Source organism: Haliotis asinina, chromosome 12, assembly GCF_037392515.1.
Source record: "Haliotis asinina isolate JCU_RB_2024 chromosome 12, JCU_Hal_asi_v2, whole genome shotgun sequence".
NCBI classification, from domain to species: domain Eukaryota; kingdom Metazoa; phylum Mollusca; class Gastropoda; order Lepetellida; family Haliotidae; genus Haliotis; species Haliotis asinina.
In genome coordinates this window covers 30166003-30187130 of record NC_090291.1, presented here as the reverse complement: position 1 = coordinate 30187130, position 21128 = coordinate 30166003, and the positions used below count along the sequence as shown (strand labels likewise).

Here is a 21128-nt window from a genome sequence, read left to right as displayed (position 1 = left end):
AATGTGGAACACCAATTCATTCATATTCCTGCTGTTTCAAAACATGTGCACCAGCTACATCCGTATTTCAGCTGTTAAAAAGAAAGTGGTACACCACTCAATTCATACTTCAGCTGTTTCAGTACAAGAGTCACCAGAAGATACCAAATCCCCCCAGTCACCATAAATTTGAAAGAGCAAATTATGTGACAGTTATTTAAAGTCAAACTTGATTTTGGGTCACTAAGTCCAAATCATGAAGAATATAAATTCCAAACAAACTGCAAATATGGTTTTCAAATTGAGCTCCTGAAACTAAGCTCACTCACTCCCTTTTGAAAATATGTCCAAAATGTTTCCATGAAAACCAACAAAAATAAAAATGCCAAAAACCTGCAAATAGCAAAACTCATTACTTCAAGATCTATTTAATATATATGTCAAGTCTTGTAGAAAGATAGTGAACGGTTTCTGAGTTGTGCTCCAGAAATGGTCACCCCTCTCTTTTGAGACTAAGTTCAAATTGTTTCAATGGAAACCAATAAAAATAAAAATGAAAAAATCTGTAATTAGCAAAAGGCACTCCATATTTCAGCTGTTTCATCAAATTTGTTTCATCTAATAAAACATCAAATTCATTTCTTGGAGATCTAAAACAAAATTCATGAACTCTCAGGATGTAAAACTTCATCTGAACATGTCAAGTGTCACTACCCTGGAGTTTCTCCTGGATGCAATGGTAATTTACCTAAACCCATGAAGATCTCAGTTGGAATTGATCTTCAGCAACCCATGCTTGTCATAACAGGATCAGGTGGTCACACTCGCTGACTTGGTTGATTCATGTCATCATATCCCAATAGCGTGGTCACCTTCATGGTGTAGTGGTAAGAGTGTCCATCCAGAGAGCGAAAAGCGAATGTTTGATCCCAAGACGTTTCATACCAAAAGACATTAAAGTATGATACTTGGTCCCTGCCTGGGGTTCAGCATTAAATGGTACAAGGACTGGTTGGCATGGAATCAACATAATGGGCCTGAGCTGGGGGTCTCATGTGGCATGGTATCTCAGTGAGCTAGTTCAATAAAACCAGCTTACATTTGAGCTTGTACAAGCAGCCACACATACATACAGATGCATATTATCATATGAGCAAAACATTCATAAGTGCCATGTTAAACCCCATTTTACCTCAACCACATCCAATAGCATAGTACGATGCTCATAATACTGATCACTGGGTTTTCTGGTCCACACTTGATTATCTACAGACTGCTGCCTCATAGCTGGGAAATTGCTGAGTGCAGCATTAAACAACAAACCAACCAACCAATTTTACACAGACTCCTTTCTAAATCCCCCAAAGGATCTCCATTAAGGAAGGACACACCCCCATGAAATACAAACAAACAAGATCTGACTTATCCCTGCGGAAAACAAAATTGTTTTCACAAACACAGACCTGTCTACTTTGATTAAAAACATATGTCCTAGCAATAAAAGCATAGAAATGTAAACAACACAGACACAAAATGGAGTTTATGGAATAACATTATGTTCACCATTGCAGAATCGTGTTGGAAATTTTAAAAAGCTCAGCTTTAACAGATTTTCAATTATTTCATCATGAGAAATTGCATATTGAAAACTCTTGAATGATCACTAAGTATTTAACCTGAAAACATGAAAAGAAGAATTTGGTTTGCTGAATCATTGAGAAAATGCTTGGCTGTGAATTCACCAAGAAGGGAGGGAATATCTGAGCAGATCTAACCGACACTTCAAACAAAATTAAACTTACATGAACTAGTTGTAGAGAGTAGGAATTAGAGCTGTGACAATACACTGTAGAATCAATAATCTGACAATAGACATTTCAACAACTTTGGGGTATCATGATATGTACCACTGACCTTATAATTGTTAATTTTCACTAGAAATTGATTTTTGTATCAAAATTTACATTGTTACTAGCTATCAAATATATATATTTTACAGAACATCATTACAGATAGCCTCTCATGATAAGCATAGAATCGAATTGTTCCAAGATATCACAATATGTTTCAGATCGTGAATTTTCTATATTGTTATGCCTTTCATAAAGATCATAGCACCCGTTTCAGTATTGGAAAAGTCATCATTTAACTAAGATAGGAAAACATGTGATAACGTTAGTGGAGCAATTTGGTCACCAAGATGCTGGTTGTTTTGTTTGGTCAATCAAGTGATGCTGGGGTTGTTTGGTCAATCAAGTGATGCTGGGACTGTTTGGTCAATCAAGTGATGCTGGGGCCGTTTGGTCAATCAAGTGATGCTGGGCTGTTTGGTCAATCAAGTGATGCAGGGGTTGTTTGGTCAATCAAGTGATTCTGGTTGTGTTGTTTGGTCAATCAAGTGATGCTGGGATCAATCAAGTGATGCTGGGGCTGTTTGGTCAATCAAGTGATGCTGGGGCTGTTTGGTCAATCAGGTGACGCTGGTTGTGTTTGGTTTGTCAGTCAAGTGATGCTGGTGGTGTTTGATTAATCAAGTGATGCTGGTGTTTTGTTTTTTTTGTCAATCAAGTGATCCTGAGGCTGTTTGGTCGATCCAGTGATGCTGGGGCTGTTTGGTCAATCAAGTGATGCTGGTGGTGTTTAGTTTGTCAATCAAGTGATGCTGGTGGTGTTTGCTTTGTCAATCAAGTCATACTGGTGGTGTTTGGTTAATCAAGTGATACTGATGGTGGTATTTAGTGAATAAAGTGATGATGGTAGTTTTGTTTGGTCCACATAATGAAATGTGCTGCTGTCATAAAGTGCTGCCTAGAAAGCTAAGTAAAGTGGTCTACAAGAAGAACTAGCAGTAAACAGCTGGAAAATCAATCAGGACCTGAGTCTCATGTTTGACAATATCATCAAAATTCCAGCTACAAATACATGAAAGAAACTTGACAGTCAGCTATCTGTCTAAGCCCTATTTGACAATCTGCACCAAAATATGACTAAAAGCATTTGAAACCATGACGACAAACAGCTTTACAGGCTCTAAGTGTTCTTTTGTTTACTTGTTGAACAAAATTGATGGAGCTCTGGAAGCAGCTGCAGTTTTACTAAACACCCCAGTTAAAACTCTTCGTTACTGAAAATACAACAATAAAAGCAAACAGCTAATTACATTTAACTGAAACAAGGCAATAATTCACTGTTGGTTATGATCCCAAAAATATTGTTTCAACAAAATATGGAAACTGAAAAAATAAAAAAAGGGGAAAAAATCAAAAGCATGATTCGACAGTAACAGTAATTGTTTGTACAGTTGTGGCCTTGTACTCCAGTTGCTTATAGAGTCAATATGACCCCTCTTGAGATCATTATGTATGCATGAATATCGTGACTTGATGTTGCAAATATGGTGATATGATGGCTCAACAAATCAAGGGAGACAACTCTTATTAAAAAATACACTCAGTGCTGGGACTGAATTTTTCTCAACTTTTTTGTTGGGGTAAAACTATCATTCATTCCAAGAACAGACGTGGAAAACATATCATTGGGAATGAGTCAGGTTTTATATCAGATTTCCAAGTTTTTGCATCAGGGGTCTCCATGATATTTGATATGTACATTACACTAATTATTTATCCCAGTGTAAAGATATCAGTCAGTTGAGAAAAGGAAATCCAAGCATGGCCATCTAAAAATAATTTTTTAACAAAAATTGTGAAATAATCCATCATTCAAGAATTTGCTGTCCTTGAAAGGTTTAACTGCAGTGTGTGACAAATGCCTTAGTTTCCAGTGGGAAATGAGACATTGCGGTATGGAGCTTGAGGATGTTCTGTTTCATCAAAATGACCAAACATTGATCCTCACCAGTGATCCCCAACAAAAGTCCCCAGTAATGGTTCCGAAGAATGGTCCCCAACAACAATCCCCAAATATGATCCCCAATAATGGTTCCCAAAAATGGTCCCCAACAACAATCTAAAACAATAATCCCCAATAGCAGTTCCCAAGAATGGTCCCCAACATTAATCCCCAAGAATGGTCCCCAACAACAGTCCCCAACAATACCTCCTCATGATGGTCCCCAACAACAGTCCCCAACAATAATTCCCAACAATAATTCCCAACAATGGTCCCCAACAATAATTCCAAAAAATGGTTCCCAACAATGGTCCTCAACAACAATCCCAACAATGGTGCCCAACAACAGTTCCCAACAATAGTCCCCAGCAATAAATCCCCACTAAGGGTTCCTAACAATGGTCCCCAACAACAATCACCAACAATGGTGCCCAACAAGTCCCCAACAATAATCCCCAATAATGGTTCCCAACAATGGTCCCCAACAACAGTCCCCAACAATAATCCTCAATAATGGTTCCCAACAATGGTAACCAACAACTATCCCAAACAATCATCCCCAAGAGCAAAAAAGGACAAATAGGTGCCCCCAACAACAATCCCAAAAAACAACAGAGGATAAATAGGAGTAAACATCTGTAACATCCTGTTTTTGAGTGGAAAATCAAACCATGAGAAATGGGCGTCACACACTGTGTCCATGGGCCGCCAGCATGACAAGCGAACAGTTTCACCATTATGCTAACCTACCAATCCTCAGATACCATCAGTAAAAGAGTGAGTGAATTCAGTTTTGTGCCATACTCAGCAATATTCCAGAAAAATGGCGACGATCTGTAAATAATCAAGTGATCAACAGCATTGATCTACACAACTGGCTTACAATGATGTGTCAACCAAGTTAGCGAGTCTAACCACCTATTCCCATTAGTTGCCACTCATGATTAAGCATGGGTTACTGAAAAACCGATTCTATCACGGCAGATCAACTAAACATGGTAGAATATCCTTAAGTAATGCAAGTCTCAGACCTTTACAATTTGAGCAACTGATACCCCTGGAAATATACAGTCAATCTGAATCGGGATTTGAATCCACAAGCATATCATGCACATGGGCCTCTGGCATGCCTAAGGGAGATAACTATGCATAGTGAACTATGGCACCAGAGAAGACTGGGCCACAAATGGGAGCTTTAAACACAGAGCACCCAGGAATGTCACTGCTGTCTATTGTATTTTCTATTGTTTTGATATTTGCAAATTCCATCAGTTTCTAATTAAATTTGGAACAGATGGCAGTTCTCTGTTTCTGTTTCTTTACTTTGCACCCTACACTTAACAATACCACAGCATTGTTTGTGTTAGTTTATTAGCAGCACATGGCAATATTCAAGCTATAAGGTAGTGGTCTACTAGCAAATGAGCCTGGACCAGTCATTCCAACAAAACAAGAATCAATATCCATCTACATAACTGGGATACACTAACATTGTCAACCAGGCCAGCAAGATTGACAGCTTGATCTGTTGGTCAACTCTTGAGACAATCACAGGTTGCTGAAAATAAATTCTAATTGGATCTTCACAAATGTTTATCAATGTGACCATAGCCTGTAAATTATCAAGTGTGGAGTCTGGTTTATCTTGATGATGACATGTCAGTGACATATTGTTGGACATCAGTGAATTTACAGTCACTGTGATAATATTGAAGAGATGTTCTTCCAACAGGTACTTACAAGGGCTTCTGGCAGTATATTTCTGGACCCAGTGTAGAAATACCCTTGAACTATATATTTCTCTGCTACTGTTGCATACATGGGCTGAAAGCACAAAACATAAATCATATGTACATATTCATACACCTATCTCATACAAATAGTTCCTTTCAAAACAGTTTTCATCATAATAAGACTTCATACAGTTATTGATTCAATTCTTCCAAACAGGATTTGATTGCTGTCTGACATTGATGGCCACTCAGCAACATTCCTGTTGAATGACAATACATTCTGTCAATATGTCCAGACAATTAAGTGATTAACATTCTTATACAGAAGTAGAGAATGTATTGAGTTTATTTACCATGACTGTCCATGGAGAAAATGACTGAAACACTCATAAAATAAGCACACATTTTGCAAGGTAGGAAGCTGAAAATTTGATGCGGAAATTATTTCATAAGAATGGTGAAAGATTCTGAGTTTGATAGTATTGGCAGAATTTAGTGTCAATTAGTGCACTGATCATGCCAAAATCACAGTGTTCACATCTTTGATGGAGTAATAAGTTCTCGTCATCACAGAATAGTACTCACATAGAGTTCTTCGTTAAAGTCGTCTTCACCAATATGCAGGAAGAAGACATTGTCAGCATGTTTACTCTTGGCCTCATTGTACTTCCCAACACTGGCCAGCTTCCTCACCGCGGGACTGAAACAGAATCATGAACAATGTGGCACGATATTTTTTATTCTTATTCCATTCCTGAAAGTATTTCATACACATAGTACATCTGCATTACTTCCAGCATGTATTATTAGCAATGAAAATGAACATAAACCAACCCACTGCCTTTTACAGTACCATCGCCATATAGCTGGAATATTGCTGTGTGCGGCGTAAAACTTCACTCACTCACTCACTCCTTGCACATTAAATCTTTAAAGGTTCTCACATCAGCATTTAACAGACAAAAATGCTAAAAATGCATTGACATCACATCGGTAGTAGCAGAAATGTCATCATCATCATCATCACCAGCAGCAGCAGCAGCAGCAGCAGCAGCAGGGGTAATGTTATGTGAATGTAAGCTTTGTTATAATTGGTATCTTTCATTATACATGGTAGCTAATGTATGTTTGATTATCAGTCGCTACTTTATTATAAGTGCATGGTATATCATCAGAGGCAGCTATATCTGCCGCATGGTAGCTGCAATGTATGTCGCAAAAGTGGTTGGCCTCACTTGGTCAGTTATGAAAATGCAACTGTTTTTATGTTTCATTTTCCTGCATATTATCTTGCAAACTCAAGCAAATTGTTTTTGTCATGTTCCCACCTCACGATCCCCATTTTGTTTGAAAGAAACATTTTGTGTGCTTGAGATAAACAGAAGTCCTCTAGAATCAAACGTAGATATTACTTTGCATAAAATGCAATTTGAAACTACAATCGCTTAACTGTTAAAGCGACTCCCCTCATGATGTTTACTGACAGAGCTTATTTTGGAGACACTACCACTCCCCACTTTCAGAAGAATTAATCAAGAGGACATGACTTATTCTAATGTTTTCACTTATACATGCATGATACCAGAGTTCAAACAAATGAATCATCAAGTGTCAGCTCTCAACATATTAAAAACAGTGCCAACTTCAGTATCTGTACAAATTGTTTTTGAAAGATTAAAATGGGGATGTCCTTTAAAAACAGCCTCTTCTAAATATAAATCAAGCATCCAACTCCTTACAAGGTGATTATGAGGTGAAGTCATCCACACCATACTGAACATATTTCATATCATATTATCTGAGCGCATGCCATCATCAAGGAGGTACAGATGTACAAATGACAGATTGTTTTTCACTTTCTGCAATGTGATGTGATGACAATTCCTCGTTAATCACATTAACCACATTTGTGAAATTCAGGATATGCCTTTGCTAATGATTCCTTCAAAATAAAATGGCAGCTTTTCCAACATTGGACATCAAGTATATAGTGAGGCTGACCACTTTTGGGACATGCCTCATATATCATCATCATCATCATCATCATCATCATCATCATCATCATCATCATCATCATCAGTGTTACAGTACTTTCTTTTTTTCTTTATCACTACCCTTAGAATGCATCCAGATGCATCCAACCCAACCACATGCTAGAGAAATTTTCTCAGGACTTCGGTTCTTCATGTATGACTTGATTCCACCTCTACAATTTCTTGCATACGAAAGCAGCGTAATCACTGACACATTACCCCATTCACAACATTCGCCTAAACATCATGTACCTCACTGTAACTTCATGTATATTCATGAGTGTCAACTCCTGAATGTGTCATTTAGATTTTCTATTGTGATGCAAACAAAACAGCATTGAGATTTGATCTCTTTAAAAGTCATTTCAGAAGCTGGTGAGTAACCATAAAGGCAAGACATTTATAGATGACAACTTATTTATACTACAATGCAGTGTTTTGGAATAGATTCTTAAAATGTTGTCCAGCTTGACAATGGTATGATGATCTCTACCCAAACATTATTATACAAAGAAATTGTCATCCATAAACAAAGATTTATATGTCCTTTAAAACCATCTCACCCTTGTGCCCGCTGAGCAAATTCTATGATATCTTCTTTGGTCCTGTCTCCTCTGTGGGTGTAGACATTATCTCCACTGAAACTTAATTACACATCAGCACTGAGAAACAATGGAAGGAGGACAAAACTTACAAAAACATAGAGATAAATTTCGGCAACTCTTATTAAGAAACTCTGGCAGGAAAAGAAACACTTACAGAAGTACCCCTATGAACATGATGAAGCACTCTCATCACAGATAAAATGAAAACTGGACAAATATAAGGACAAGTTGCATAAGTAACTTTCAAAACATTCATCTTTACACATGTGATAACTCTCTGGAGACTGTCACATGAAGTCAAAGGGAGACAACTCCAAAAAACGCATATCATCAATGGTTCAGTTGCATCTTTGAGAAGTCATATGAGGAATTATAGGATTATGAAAATCATGCAGGTCAAAGCAGAAACAAACAGATTAACCAACACTTTTTCTGTACTTACAACTTGATTGTTGGAAAGCCTCGAACATCAAACTCCGAGGACACACTTGAGAACCTTGTGGCATCTATCTTGCCAACCCGGATTGGTGTGCTCCTGAGTTCCCGGAACACCTGATGGAAGATGGGCTCCAGCTTTTTGCAGTGACCACACCACGGAGCATAGAACTGAAATACAGGCAGTGGGATAAACAGTGTCCATAAATGTACAAAATTTGTTTTACACTGCCCTGAATATTGTTTTAGTTATATCACATCTCAGGATGCAAATCTAAGATAGTCCCACTAGAAATAGATGAGCAAGGGTAAGTTATAATCTAGCCAAGAAACATGATTAGTTTGAAAATCTGTCATTCAAATCCAGGACTACAGGTTTAAGAAGCCTGCAGGACAAACACAACACAGTAATTTGTTGCGTCGCAGATCAGTGGATGATGTTTTTGGATCAGCTGTGTAGTGCTGCAATTTCTAAAACATTTCCATAATGATGAAATACTGCCAGTATGATTTGACAAATTATTATGTCAAACATTCATTTGTTCATATGCAATGAATATACATCTATTATGTCCAGTGAATATCATACCTCCACCAACCAGAATCCTTCTTTTCTCTGCTCTAAGAATCTGAAATATCAATTGTAAATATCTTGGTATCAAAATATATACATACATAACATTGTCCCTATTTCCTCTATGCCATCTACAACCACTACAGATCAAATATTGTTGCTTCAAACAAGCAAGCACTTTTGGAGTACCTTTAGAATTCAGCACCACAATTTAAATGAGAACAATCTATGTTGTAAAAACTAGTAAGATAAAAGTTATTGATACAAGTAACCAGTTTTTGTGAAAATCCATCAGAATTGAACTTGCAAACTTCAGACATAATCACGTCTAAAAGAAATTGAATGAGAGAGGATGAAGTGAAGACAGACATATGCTCAGATTAAAGGCTGCCACGGTGCTGTCACAATGCCATTTGGCTCATTCCACAAATGAATAGGTCACAAATGGAAAGTAGATCCTTGCACCAGAGATTATGTATACTTTTAGTGTGATGACAAAATGTACTTGAAACTTGTATATCACTGAAATGAAAAGGATATCCTAACATTGTGCATACATGTTCATGCATTGGTGCTTCAGTGTTTCAGAATCATTGAGAAGGGGACACAACCCCCTCAGATCCAAACTTTGTTATCAAACTTTGTTATCACAAACCTAACTGGTTCGTTGTGAAATAGGTTGTATTAGTTGAGATTTGTAACACTTGGATGGGAACAGCATACACACATATATACCAACATTGCTTGCAGAAATCATGCTAAATCACCAAGGTCTTTTGGCTGAGTGTAATGCAACAAGATTTCACTTTTGATGACAATGGTAACTGTGATGTGTTTGTAAACGTTATGAAGCTAAATTCTAAGTGTGGTTGGCTTTTCAAACATGATGTGGCAATAGAGGAAATTTACATGCGTATGGACAAGCTCGAGTAGTCTAACGGTAAACAGCACTGTTTAGTAGTGATAAGATCTGAACTGATCGTGTTTGATAACTGAGGTTTTCTAACATCTGAGCAATGGATAGAATGAATGCTGAAGCCATGACAGTGTTATCTGAAAATTCTATTCGTGACACTGTCGATTACTGACAACCACGCCCATCTTTTCATCGGCTGCTATCACTCTCGCTTACCTGTCATCCAGTTCTAGCTGTGCCGTACAAGCTGACACCAGAGCTACAAAATGAAAATGAAATGCAGGTTTATAAGCGCTGAATATTCATTTAATCACATAGGCACAATAGTAAGTCAAATCTGAGTAAATATATTACCCAAAACAACGACCAAAATTTCTGCCATGGGAGCCGCCATGTTTCAACATAACAGTGCTGCATAAAATATATAGCATAATTGTGATAGGAAAGGAAAATATATCACAGTTGAAGATGTCGTAAATTTATATTTTCTTGTACTTACAATTGTTATTAAATGGTATATACTGTCATGTGTCTATGCAGTAATACGGTATGTCCAAGAGAATATTTTAGAACTTTGAGGTATTTACTGCTGATCTAAACATCAAGCATGGCTACCTTGAAGGATACGGTGAGAGACACTATTGTAAAATCGTAATGGTTTATGTAAACGAATATATGCCTCTAAGATCTTGTTGTCATAATGCATTTAAGTATTGTTTAGGTGAAAACTTCCACACACCGACACAGCTATTTTTCGAAATGAACCCAGGATGTTGGTGATGGAATCATACTCGTTGAAGTTTTCACCCTGACAACGTGAACGATACATCAACTTGACCAAGAAATGGTGTGATATCAGCGTTGAAATATCTGTGTTCAGATAGTGAGACATCCTTCAGATCAAATCAGAAAATGTTTCGGGGCCAATGTTTCTTGTGCTGACCTGTTTCCCTTTTTACACAATCAAAATTGTTCTATGTTAAATACATGTCAAGCATTTGATGATGCACTGTTGACTCGTGACGGTGACTTAACACAGATGTCATTTTTTTTCAAGGACTCAGATGCTCAAGTGACATTTGAAGATCAACAAAAGATCAACAAGTTTGCCAGGCACAATGCAAAACTGCAAGATATAAAGGAAGAACTTACAACTAAAAAGGTAAAACAGCATCAGCTCCAAATGGTCTGATTCAGTATAATTTCCTCAGTGTTTGTATTGACGGAACTAGCAAATGACCCGAAGGAGGAAAAGGCAGAGAAGTACCAAGTCAAATGGGCCAGTGGAAAAAGTCAAAAGTGCTGAGGTGAAAGTCAAATGGGCTGTGACAATAAGCCAAAATGGCCTTATCCCTAGTCAAATGGACTGAACATAAGAAACAAGTTTAGAAAGATTTTACCTTATTCATTGACACACATAGCATTGAAACATAGTATCATCATAACATTAATAAAATGATAACGGCATCGTATTGGCCGAGCATGTAGCCAAGTTTTCATGTAATGGCAGTACATATAAATGTTATAGTTCATAATTTACTTAATTAACACACATTCACATAATAAACATAAATAATAATGGTAATTTGCACAAGTTAATTCGTTCCTAATCTACACAATTTCATTGACAATAAACACAAGTTCATTCATTCATAATTTATAGTAGTTCATTCATACACAACATACACAATTTCATGATTTACACACTGTTCATTTGTCCAAAATTCACTTGGGGCAGACAGGGTAGGACATGAACCATGACTTGATATGAGGATGAAATAGAGGGGCATCATCTTTATCTGTTGAGTGGCCTTCAGATGTCCATGTACAGAGTAGAAGGGACTTTTAACTATCTTGAATGTCCCCCACAAACCACTGCTGTGCCGTGATAACTGAGTTAACTGACTGTCACTAGCAAACGAGATGCTTTAATATCCGTTCACCAGTGCATAGGAACCCTTGAGGCAGGAAACTTTCGATAAGTTGCAATCCATATAATAAACTTACTATACACTATAACAGCTATCTTGTGGTGTTATTTAATTAACTTAATCCAAATAGTCAAAATTAACTCATGTAAAAATACACACCTCAAATTACAGATCTTTCTGTGTTTCACCTGTGGGCAATACAAGCCAATTATTTAGGGTTCTCTCTGCTCCCGGTACTCTGGCACTAGATTCGATTAAAATCTTATATACAAGTTGCAACAATAACGAAAACAAACATCCCACACAGGTCAGTCATGACACTGAGTCAAGACACTTCACAATTTTGCAGTTGAAAACATTTGAGTCTCATATACAGATTCCATTTAAAATCACAACAACAAGCCAAATACTATTTACACTATTTTAATATTAAATTTATCAAAGTTTTATATTTTGGCTATTTTTTCGGCCATTTTTACTTTTCATTTGACTTTGACTAACTCGGCCCTTTTGACTACAACCCTGTATCGATAATGAGACATTGTTACATTCTGAGTAATAGAAAAAGAAATATCTATCGGACTAATGATACACATTGCAAAATAAAATACTTGGTTTCATGCATTTGCATGTTGTCAGATATAAAGCGTTTGAAGTAATTATTTTATTTTTTGCATGTTCAGTCATATGTGATACAGTTTGTTGCTGGTTTTGCAGAAAGATCTTCAAAATCTTGAGGATGCTGCTGATGAACTGATGCTTCAAGATGAAGAAGATGGTGCAATTCCATATCCTTAAAATATCATATTATATAGACCGGTGTTCACTCAAACATAACCACTTAACCTTTAATCAAGATTCAAGTTCATTGGATAAGAACATGTATTATTTGGACTGCCTCTAGTTGACATAATGTCAGGAACGTTTAAAAGCCTCAACGGCACACAATGAAGCTGATTGTGTCATCATACACAATCAGCATTTGTGGTACTCAGACAGTCGGTGACTGGTCAAAAGTTCTTTATCAAATGGCCGCTATGAAGAATCTCGAATGTTGCTGACAGGGTCACATGACTACATTTCCGTCTTATGCTTATTGCAAGGCAAGAACCTGTAGTACTACATCATGTAATTGTGAGAGCCGATCATTGAATAAGGTCCAATAGGTGTAGTATTCTGTATGTATTGCATTAGACAGACATTTAGTTGCAGAAGTAAAGTTTTTTTCTGTTTAAATATATGTATCTAGTAGTAAAGATTAAACATGCAGAGGAGCCCAGAACAATTTTTATTTTAGAACTGAGGCAGTCTAGACATGCCAGTCATTTTTGACTTGAGTTTGACCCCTTTTTCAGTATATTTTCAGGAATCTCTCCAAACAGACCAATACTCCCTCAGTTTCCACTTCTGTTATGTCTATGTTCTGCCATAGGAATCGATATCAGTCAAAGTCTAATCAGAATACAATAGAAACTTCCCTACTCTCACTATCCCCGTTTCCTTCAGGACATAGGTATATATGTACATATTTAGTCAAATAATCTTGATTCAATAGTATTCAAGTGAGCCTTTTGTATGTTGATGTGATTAAATGTGAAGGTACTAAAATATTAGTATTTGTTAAGGTTCTGAGCAATTATGGTTTGTTTATTATGTGAATCACTATATTGTCTTATCCAGATTTGATAAAATACAGGCTGCTGTGATATTGCTTAGATATTGCTGGGTGCAGCATCAATATTAAAATCATTATCATATTAGCTATGAAAATAAGCCTTAACTATCCTACATACCAGATTGGAGAAGTGTTTGTGAGCTCAACTGTTGAAGAAGCCAATGAGATGATTGAGAAAGCCAAGGAAAGTACCCAGAAGGCCATAGAGGAACTGGAAGAGAGGGCAGAGACACACAAGAAAGTTCTTTCCGATTTAAAAGTTCAACTTTATGCTAAGTTTGGAAACAATATCAACTTAGAGGCAGAGGATGACTGAGTCGCCCCCGGACATTAAGAAATTAGATATTTATACCATGGTACATTACAATAATTTGCCTCAGTGAATTATTGTAGGTTTGAATCACTGTCCATCCTCAGACTGTACAACAGCTGTAACGTCAGTGTGCATCATGAGATGTCTTATTACCACCAGTCTTCATGTTTGTATTGTGTAATGTCTTGTTTGTGTCATAATACTTGGTTAAACAAAATTAAACAAGAACCTCCACAAGGTTGTTTTATTTATTTCACTACAAGATCTTTGAAAATATCTGAGCAGGTGCTTTAGCATCACTTGATTCTCTTGACCAGCAGTGGCAATGTGGTAGCCTGGGTGTTGTGTTTACTCATCACGCTAAAGACCTGGGTTCGATTCCCCACATGGGTACAATATGTAAATCCCATTTCTGATGTCATGTGCCCTGATATTGCTGGAATATAACTAAAGTCTGCGTAAAACCAATCTCACTCACTTACTCTTGTGTCACTGCTGCAACATATGCAGGTGTATCTGGACCAGCACTGCACAAAAAACGTTGTACATACACTTTTGTTTGAACAAAATTTGTTTTGAAGTGTCTTCCATGATGACTAACATTCTGATGCAGAATGTTTTTGGTATTATGAGACTTGAGTTGGTAGTGATTAATTACAGTGGACACATCATGTCAGTATCAAGTGCAGTGGTTTAAGTAGTATCTCGTCCCCTTATTACTTATACTACTACTGCAAGGTATGAAAAGTAGATGGTGGCTTAAATACAACAGGTAATACTCATTGGATGGTGAAGTATTAAATAAGAGTATCATACTTGCCATTGGGGGCTATGTTTGGAATGTCAGACTATGATCATCCAATTTACAAGTGTGTACTTTCTTTTTTCCAGCAATGATTTTGCTGTGATTGCACCATGCCATTCAGAAAGAGGTCAAATGTAACATATGTTATATTTGCGGTTACACTTCCTCAGTAAAGTACAGATAGGTTGATTGTCATTTGGGTTTCAACCTCACACCCTCAGAGTCAGGCATCTAGTCATCAGCACACAAAATCAGCAATCTAACTCTCTGGACGACTGTTGCTTCCACTGAAACACTGTATGATGGGCTCACCAAGGCTGCGTCATCTGACTGAATGTGTCAGTGGAGTATTTGCAGTGTGCAGCTCAGACATTGACATGAAGAACCAACTATCACAGGATACCCTCAAACCGGAAACTGAGGCAAAGATGTTTTGGTTATCAGCTTCAGTGTTTTGTTGACAGCACAGAGCAGCATGGAGCAACAGTTTCGTAAAAAAAAAAAGAGTGAGTTTAGATTGACACCGCTCGGCAATATTCCAGCTACACGAAATATTCGTGTCTGGACCAGACAATCAAGTGATCAGCAGCTGAAGGCGTATTCTACCACGGATGTTCCCCGCAAGGTCGTCAATCCTCAAAGCACTAATAACTATGAAACAGGCCTTATTTTGAAATAATTTTAATATCCTTCCGTATACTTAATTCAAACATGCATCAATAGCCATTCCGATGTGGAATTTAGCCTAGGTATCGATACCCATGGCTGCCTTCTTCTTATTCAGAATTGTTACTCCTGGATCCGACCTTGCTGTAAGGGTTGAAGGGAAAGGTCAAGGTCACCGCTTTCGAGAACTGACCGCTGTTCGCGAACCGTCTCTTCATCAGTTCTTCTCGTGGAATCTGCCTAGGAAAGGAAGAAAGTCAATCTGAACCATTGTACCGTTAAATACTCTGAAACAAAGAAACACAGAAGTATAGAACTTGGAAATATGTGAAGCAGGTTTACTGATATACACAATGAAAACAGAAGTTAAATGTTGTTTATGTTTGCATACATCATTATTGACAAGGACGGTAAAACTTCATTTTCACCTGAATTTCAGTGGTTACTTAACAAAATTTTAGGACAAAATGGACCAGAACTCTGGATTCGCCTAAGTCATGTGTGTACATCGTGTAATACAGTCAGTATATGATTGGATTTAGTGACGCTGACATGAACATCAAGACTATGTCTGCTAACCTTTTGATGCAAGGATAACAACGTATGTTAAGGATGAGGGTGTTCTTTATATGGTTTCTGTTAGAGGATCGGGGAATTCATCAGGGGAAGATCACCAGGACCGATAGCAGTCTCCAGAGGAGGGTCATGAAAAGAATGTGCAATGAAACGGGTAGGTCATCCAAAAATATCTACCTGTGACACATGAGGTGTATAAGCCTCATTATATGGCCGATGTTTATGATAACAAAACAGTGCATATGTTATGGGCTTTCTTAAAGGTTAGTTTCGATACCACCAGTGTTACGAATAGATAAGGATGTTATGGCGCGTCCAGATCAAGCACACCCGACAACAGGTACCTGTAGGTTGCCTTCATTGTGCTAACCATGCTGGGATTGGGTGCTTGCTTAGTCACGTGATCTGCTGGCGGCACCCGCGGAACGTATCCGGCATAGCCCGGACAATGGCGGACACTGCAAGAAAAGACCCACATCACAGTCTTTATCCATGTGCGTGTGTGTGACACGCGATACTGTTACAGAAACAAATACATGAAACTGAATAAAGTATTATCTCTTTCATCATCCTCGACCCTGACGTATCATTGCTTCATTTACTAACATCAGCAATAAACTCGTGTGATCAAATTCTGAATACATCGTAAGTTAATGAGTGTTTAATGACACGATTTATTAAAGTTTGATACAGCCGAGTCCAGCCCGTTACAGGTGCTCCATCAACTTAGACGTCAGATATCTACACACATGTATTTCTTTACAAACACAAACATGACCCGGAGATCTAATACCAATGACAAATCAGAAGCGTATCTCAACTCAGGTCTGACCCTGGTCCAAAATTGATATTCGACTTACTAGAGCATTTTCAAGTTTGGGTTAGCCGATTTGACCTGAAGGTCATGAATATTGATCTGTGACGCTACAATCTACCCTCTCAGTACCCTCAAGAAAACATGCCTCTCTAACAATTTGAGCACGTGTTGTAGGTAGACGATTTGTTCTAATCAACGTAAAAATGTTGATATTTGCACAGCGACATTCATTACTTACAAGACTGAGGCAATCTGATCCTGTTGCACGAGGTTCCTGATTTTCTCGGAATCACGTGGGTTGGAAGCTTCCTTGCCCCTGTAACATGTGTAGTTCCTATACAACCAGGGATATTCTACAATCTGCTAGAGTCTCCACGATATAACAAAGAACAGACTTACTTGATAAGTGAAATAGTCTTTTTTTCTCCCAACGAATGGACTTACCTAGTATCGGTTCATGACCAGAGGAAAGATATTATCTTGGCCAGAATAGCCTCATGGAAAGGACGCATTCTTACAAAACAGAGTGGTATTTTTGTCAAATAAAAGTAACAAAAGATTCTATAATCATAATAATTATGGGACAAGGACCCATTGTACGCATCCGACTGTAAAACATGAATTAAACATATATCCCTAACTATTTTTGTCCAGCATATAATGGCGTCGGGAAACAAACATTGCCTCTCTACTGTCCACACTATCCTCGGTTTTCCAGATATTTGTATTATGATCCTCACCCGCTTCCACCGATTCGTACTGAAAAATATGTGTCGCTAAAAGTATTTGTCCAATCAAATTACCCCCATAAGCGAGGACATTCCTGTGCTGTCATAGTTACGTCACTATACCAAAATGAAGGTTGGTGAAGAATGGCCTCATTGTGTTTCTCATCAAAATAAACGCATGGATTGAGTAGGATGCACATATTCACCTTTCCTCGTGGTGTAATAAAAAAACTATGTGTAAAATACATTACAGGTAAGGTTACGGTATCACCGAGGTTGTATCGATTCGTACATACAATGGCTCCCTTGTCAACATACCTCCTTTTCAGTAGCTTTTTGTCATTGTGTGTGTCATAAGGGTAGACAACTCTCTGCACAGGCTGACGAAGCTGGTAACGATCGAATAGTTCCGCTTGTTGCCACATCCGAGGCTGGTCATCGTAACGCTGGACGTCAAACCTGACCATGTCCGCGCGCTTCTCGAGCGTCTTCGCACGCGTGTCTATCTGAAATATTCAAGTAAAGTATGGAGCTATGTTTTCCAAAATACCGAGTCTAAACTGTTATGTGGTTCGCTGATCTTGCGTGAGAAGGGTCCCAAGTGATGATCATATTTCTTATGTCAATATCAGATTTCCATGTTTTTACGTGGGTTTGGTATGGTATTTAGTATGCAGAACCAACTATTACTTTACACACACCATTGGTTGTTTATAGCGTCTGTATCTACATCCGGGTTAGAATGGGTCTTCAGTCGTAAAAAGCGATTATGGGGTGGTCACACCCGCTGACCTGTTTGCAACTGGTCATCGAATTCCAGTTGCGTAGATCGATATCCATACTATTGATCACTGGATTGTCTGGTCCAGATTCTATAATTTATTCACCGCCGCCATATAACTTGAAATATTGATGAGTGCGGCGTTAAACGTCAAACAAACAAACACAAACAAATCACGTATACGATCAGGAAGCAATATAACCGTGACTGGTTCTCTGAATTGACATTAATTTTCTAATTCAGGGCCCAGTTGCACATAATCAATCCTAGCATCTCTCGGTTTCAAATCTGAGAACTGCAATACCCGTATCTGATACATCACAATCGAATAACCATTTCCGCTTCATTTCAAACTTCTATCAAAAGCGATGTATACGTTCTTTGGCATCAGTGTACATCAGGTATAGAAACATGCAACGTGGTGAAAGCCAGCGGCATAAAACAACAAACAAAATGTACCTACTTGAGGCATGGGGAGATGTGCCTCCTCTGTTGCCACGAGGGTGGTCGGAGTCCATCTGAGCTTGTGGGCGAGCTGCTCCACCTCGTTCATGTCCATGAGGCCGAACTTGGTGGCCAGCACGCGCGGCTTCTCGCTCTCAGAGTTGGCCAGGCGTGTCAGTCGGGAAGCTGATCGTGACTGGCTGACAGCCTTCTTATCTTTGGGGACATACCTGACAACAGGAAGCATGAACACACATTACTATTCTGCGTCTTTTAAGACAGTTGACAAACAAACTTGTCAATGTCGATGATGATGGCGAGTATGTGGTTGATGGTGGAGGAACACAATGATGACGACAAGTATGTGCGGCTGACGGTTGTGGACGACGATGATGCTGGTGGTGGTGGTGATGATGGAGATAGGATTAGTGGTGGGCATCATGTCATTCCAGTGTAGGAAATACAAAGAGTCTGGTCTGGTTAAAGCGTTCCCTCGTCACAGCGAAAACTTTGGTTCGATTGAGGGGTATATTGAATGAAACCCATTTCTGGTGTCCCTCGCCGTGATTTTGCTAGAATATTGTTAAAGGCGGCGAAAAACCAAACCTCAATCACTCACTGCAGTTGACGATCATAAGTATGGTGCAGGTAAACCAAGAACCATAACCAGGTGCAGTCTGGGATTCCAAGTTATGGCAACAAGATTCGTGCTCGCCTCGGGAACAACAGGACACAAAGCAAATTAGACGATTGGGACGGCGGTGCGAGTAATACAGTGAAAATGGAAGACGGAACTAACGGAAATAGTGGCTGCCATGGAAAATAGAACGGCAACGTTACGTCGTCCTGAAAATAATCGACTTGCGGGCCAAATAATCCATTGATTGGCATCATGAACATCGATCTTTGCAATATCTATACGATGACACGCAACCAACATACCCACCGACCCTGACCACCCCATTTCTTAAATCGTCTCTTCCGACAAGGACAATAAGGTTCCCATGTTTTTTACTCGAGAATCTCGGAATCCCCACGTCTCCCTGTCATAATGCCAACCAATGAAGACAGTGTATATCATCACTATAATGTCATTAAAAGCGGGCGGTGGGGTAGCCTCGCTAGTGAGTGAGTTTAATTTTACGCACTATTCCAGCTATATGGTGGCGATGTGTAAATACACGCTTTGGCCCGACAATCCAGCGATCAATAGCATGAGCAAATATCTGCGCAATGGGGAACCGACAACGTGTCAACCAAGTCAACGAGCCTGACCACCCGATCCCGTCAGTGGTCTCTTACGACAAGCATGGGTTTACTGAAGGGCAGTATTCTAGCCCGGACCTTCACGGGTCTCTCGTGGTTAAATCGTTTGACCGTCACACCGGAAACCTGGATCCGATTCCCAACATGGGTACAATGTATTGTAGGAATATTGATAAAAGCGGCGTAAAACCAAACTCGTTCATTATAATCAAAGTGGGTCCGGATCCACTATTTGAAGAGTCTTACCGTGCAAACAGCACCGAGCTCGGCGGGCCTGGCACCTTCTTCACGCTCGGCCTCCATTGGTTCGTGGATTTCTCCCTCCCGGGCTGGAACATGGGTAGGGTGGTCATCCTGACTGCCGGCAGGAACTGGTTCACCTGGTAGTCCTTTTGGTATGTCGAAGTCGACACGGGGTCGGTGTGACATGCCATTTTCTTCACTGCCTTGGAATTTATGCCGATCTGTTCAACACCCCCATCTCACTAAGTCGACAGGCTGAAATGTCATGTTGAAGATGAGGGTAAATGATTGTGACGTCATATGTCTATGACGTCACGATGAACTGTAGCAACTTCGCTGCTGGAGTTTATACTGAATGCTCATTGATTTCGTATTTTTTTAAAATTTGAAATTTCGCAATCACCATGCTCCTCTATAAAAATAGATCGGCAAAGCTTCCAACCCCACGAGAGGACTGAAAATATGAAATGTCGGAATCTAAGGGCTATTAGCACCGACGGGATGGATCCATGGTGGATCCTGTTGGGGTGTACAGGGAGGCGAAGCCCTCCAGCAGTCAGTGCATAATTACAAAGTCCCTTCTCAGAAATGTCACTGAAAACGATGTCTACAGGCCCATGTTTTGTGACTGTTATTGTCCCCCGTCGCTACGCGGAACGGGGGACTATGTATTCAGCAGCGTCTGTGCGTACGTCCGTACGACCGTACGCACGTACGTCCCAATTCTTGTTAACTCGATATCTCGTGAACTTTTTT

At 39.0% G+C, this 21128-nt stretch overlaps 3 protein-coding genes across 4 annotated transcripts in view; 1 reads left to right on the top strand and 2 right to left on the bottom strand.

Annotated features, from left to right (window-relative positions):
• Positions 1-10537, bottom strand: part of LOC137257771 (protein disulfide-isomerase TMX3-like) — a 115304-nt gene extending 104767 nt beyond the window's left edge. Inside the window, exons 1-7 of the mRNA XM_067795195.1 lie at positions 10482-10537; positions 10344-10386; positions 9227-9266; positions 8645-8808; positions 8161-8241; positions 6150-6264; positions 5572-5655 (exon numbers count right to left, since the gene is read on the bottom strand). Coding sequence (XP_067651296.1) covers positions 5572-5655; positions 6150-6264; positions 8161-8241; positions 8645-8808; positions 9227-9266; positions 10344-10386; positions 10482-10521 — 567 coding nt within the window. The 5' untranslated portion in view covers positions 10522-10537. The remainder of the gene's footprint in view (positions 1-5571; positions 5656-6149; positions 6265-8160; positions 8242-8644; positions 8809-9226; positions 9267-10343; positions 10387-10481) is intronic.
• Positions 10538-10709: 172 nt separating this feature from the next.
• LOC137257945 (prefoldin subunit 4-like) lies at positions 10710-14283 on the top strand. Of its 2 annotated transcripts, none has more exons than XM_067795460.1 (4): positions 10710-10755; positions 11185-11289; positions 12776-12846; positions 13848-14283. In XM_067795460.1, exons 1-4 carry the CDS (start codon positions 10735-10737, stop codon positions 14047-14049), a joined length of 399 nt encoding a protein of 132 aa, XP_067651561.1. In that variant the 5' UTR covers positions 10710-10734; the 3' UTR covers positions 14050-14283. The 2 variants fall into 2 exon arrangements, with proteins under 2 accessions (XP_067651561.1, XP_067651560.1); XM_067795459.1 differs by having other exon boundaries at positions 10713-10755; positions 12776-12849; positions 13851-14283.
• Positions 14284-15627: 1344 nt separating this feature from the next.
• On the bottom strand, positions 15628-20563 carry LOC137257462 (uncharacterized). The gene is made up of 6 exons (XM_067794793.1): positions 20376-20563; positions 18883-19093; positions 17957-18144; positions 17149-17226; positions 16438-16551; positions 15628-15757 (listed from the first exon to the last, which is right to left on the bottom strand). The coding sequence occupies exons 1-6, from the start codon at positions 20561-20563 to the stop codon at positions 15628-15630; spliced, it is 909 nt and encodes a 302-aa protein (XP_067650894.1).
• Between the last annotated feature and the right edge of the window lie 565 nt (positions 20564-21128).

Coding starts and splice junctions, on each gene's coding strand:
- LOC137257945 (XM_067795460.1), top strand. CDS start 10,735: ATGGCTACCTTGAAGGATACG. Junction 11,290..12,775: donor AAGAACTTACAACTAAAAAG/GTAAAACAGCAT, acceptor CTGGTTTTGCAG/AAAGATCTTCAAAATCTTGA. Junction 12,847..13,847: donor GAAGAAGATGGTGCAATTCC/ATATCCTTAAAA, acceptor TAACTATCCTAC/ATACCAGATTGGAGAAGTGT.
- LOC137257462 (XM_067794793.1), bottom strand. CDS start 20,563: ATGGCATGTCACACCGACCCCGTGTCGACTTCGACATACCAAAAGGAC. Junction 18,145..18,882: donor CACATCTCCCCATGCCTCAA/GTAGGTACATTT, acceptor TGAATATTTCAG/ATAGACACGCGTGCGAAGAC. Junction 15,758..16,437: donor ACAATGAAGGCAACCTACAG/GTACCTGTTGTC, acceptor TTCCTTTCCTAG/GCAGATTCCACGAGAAGAAC.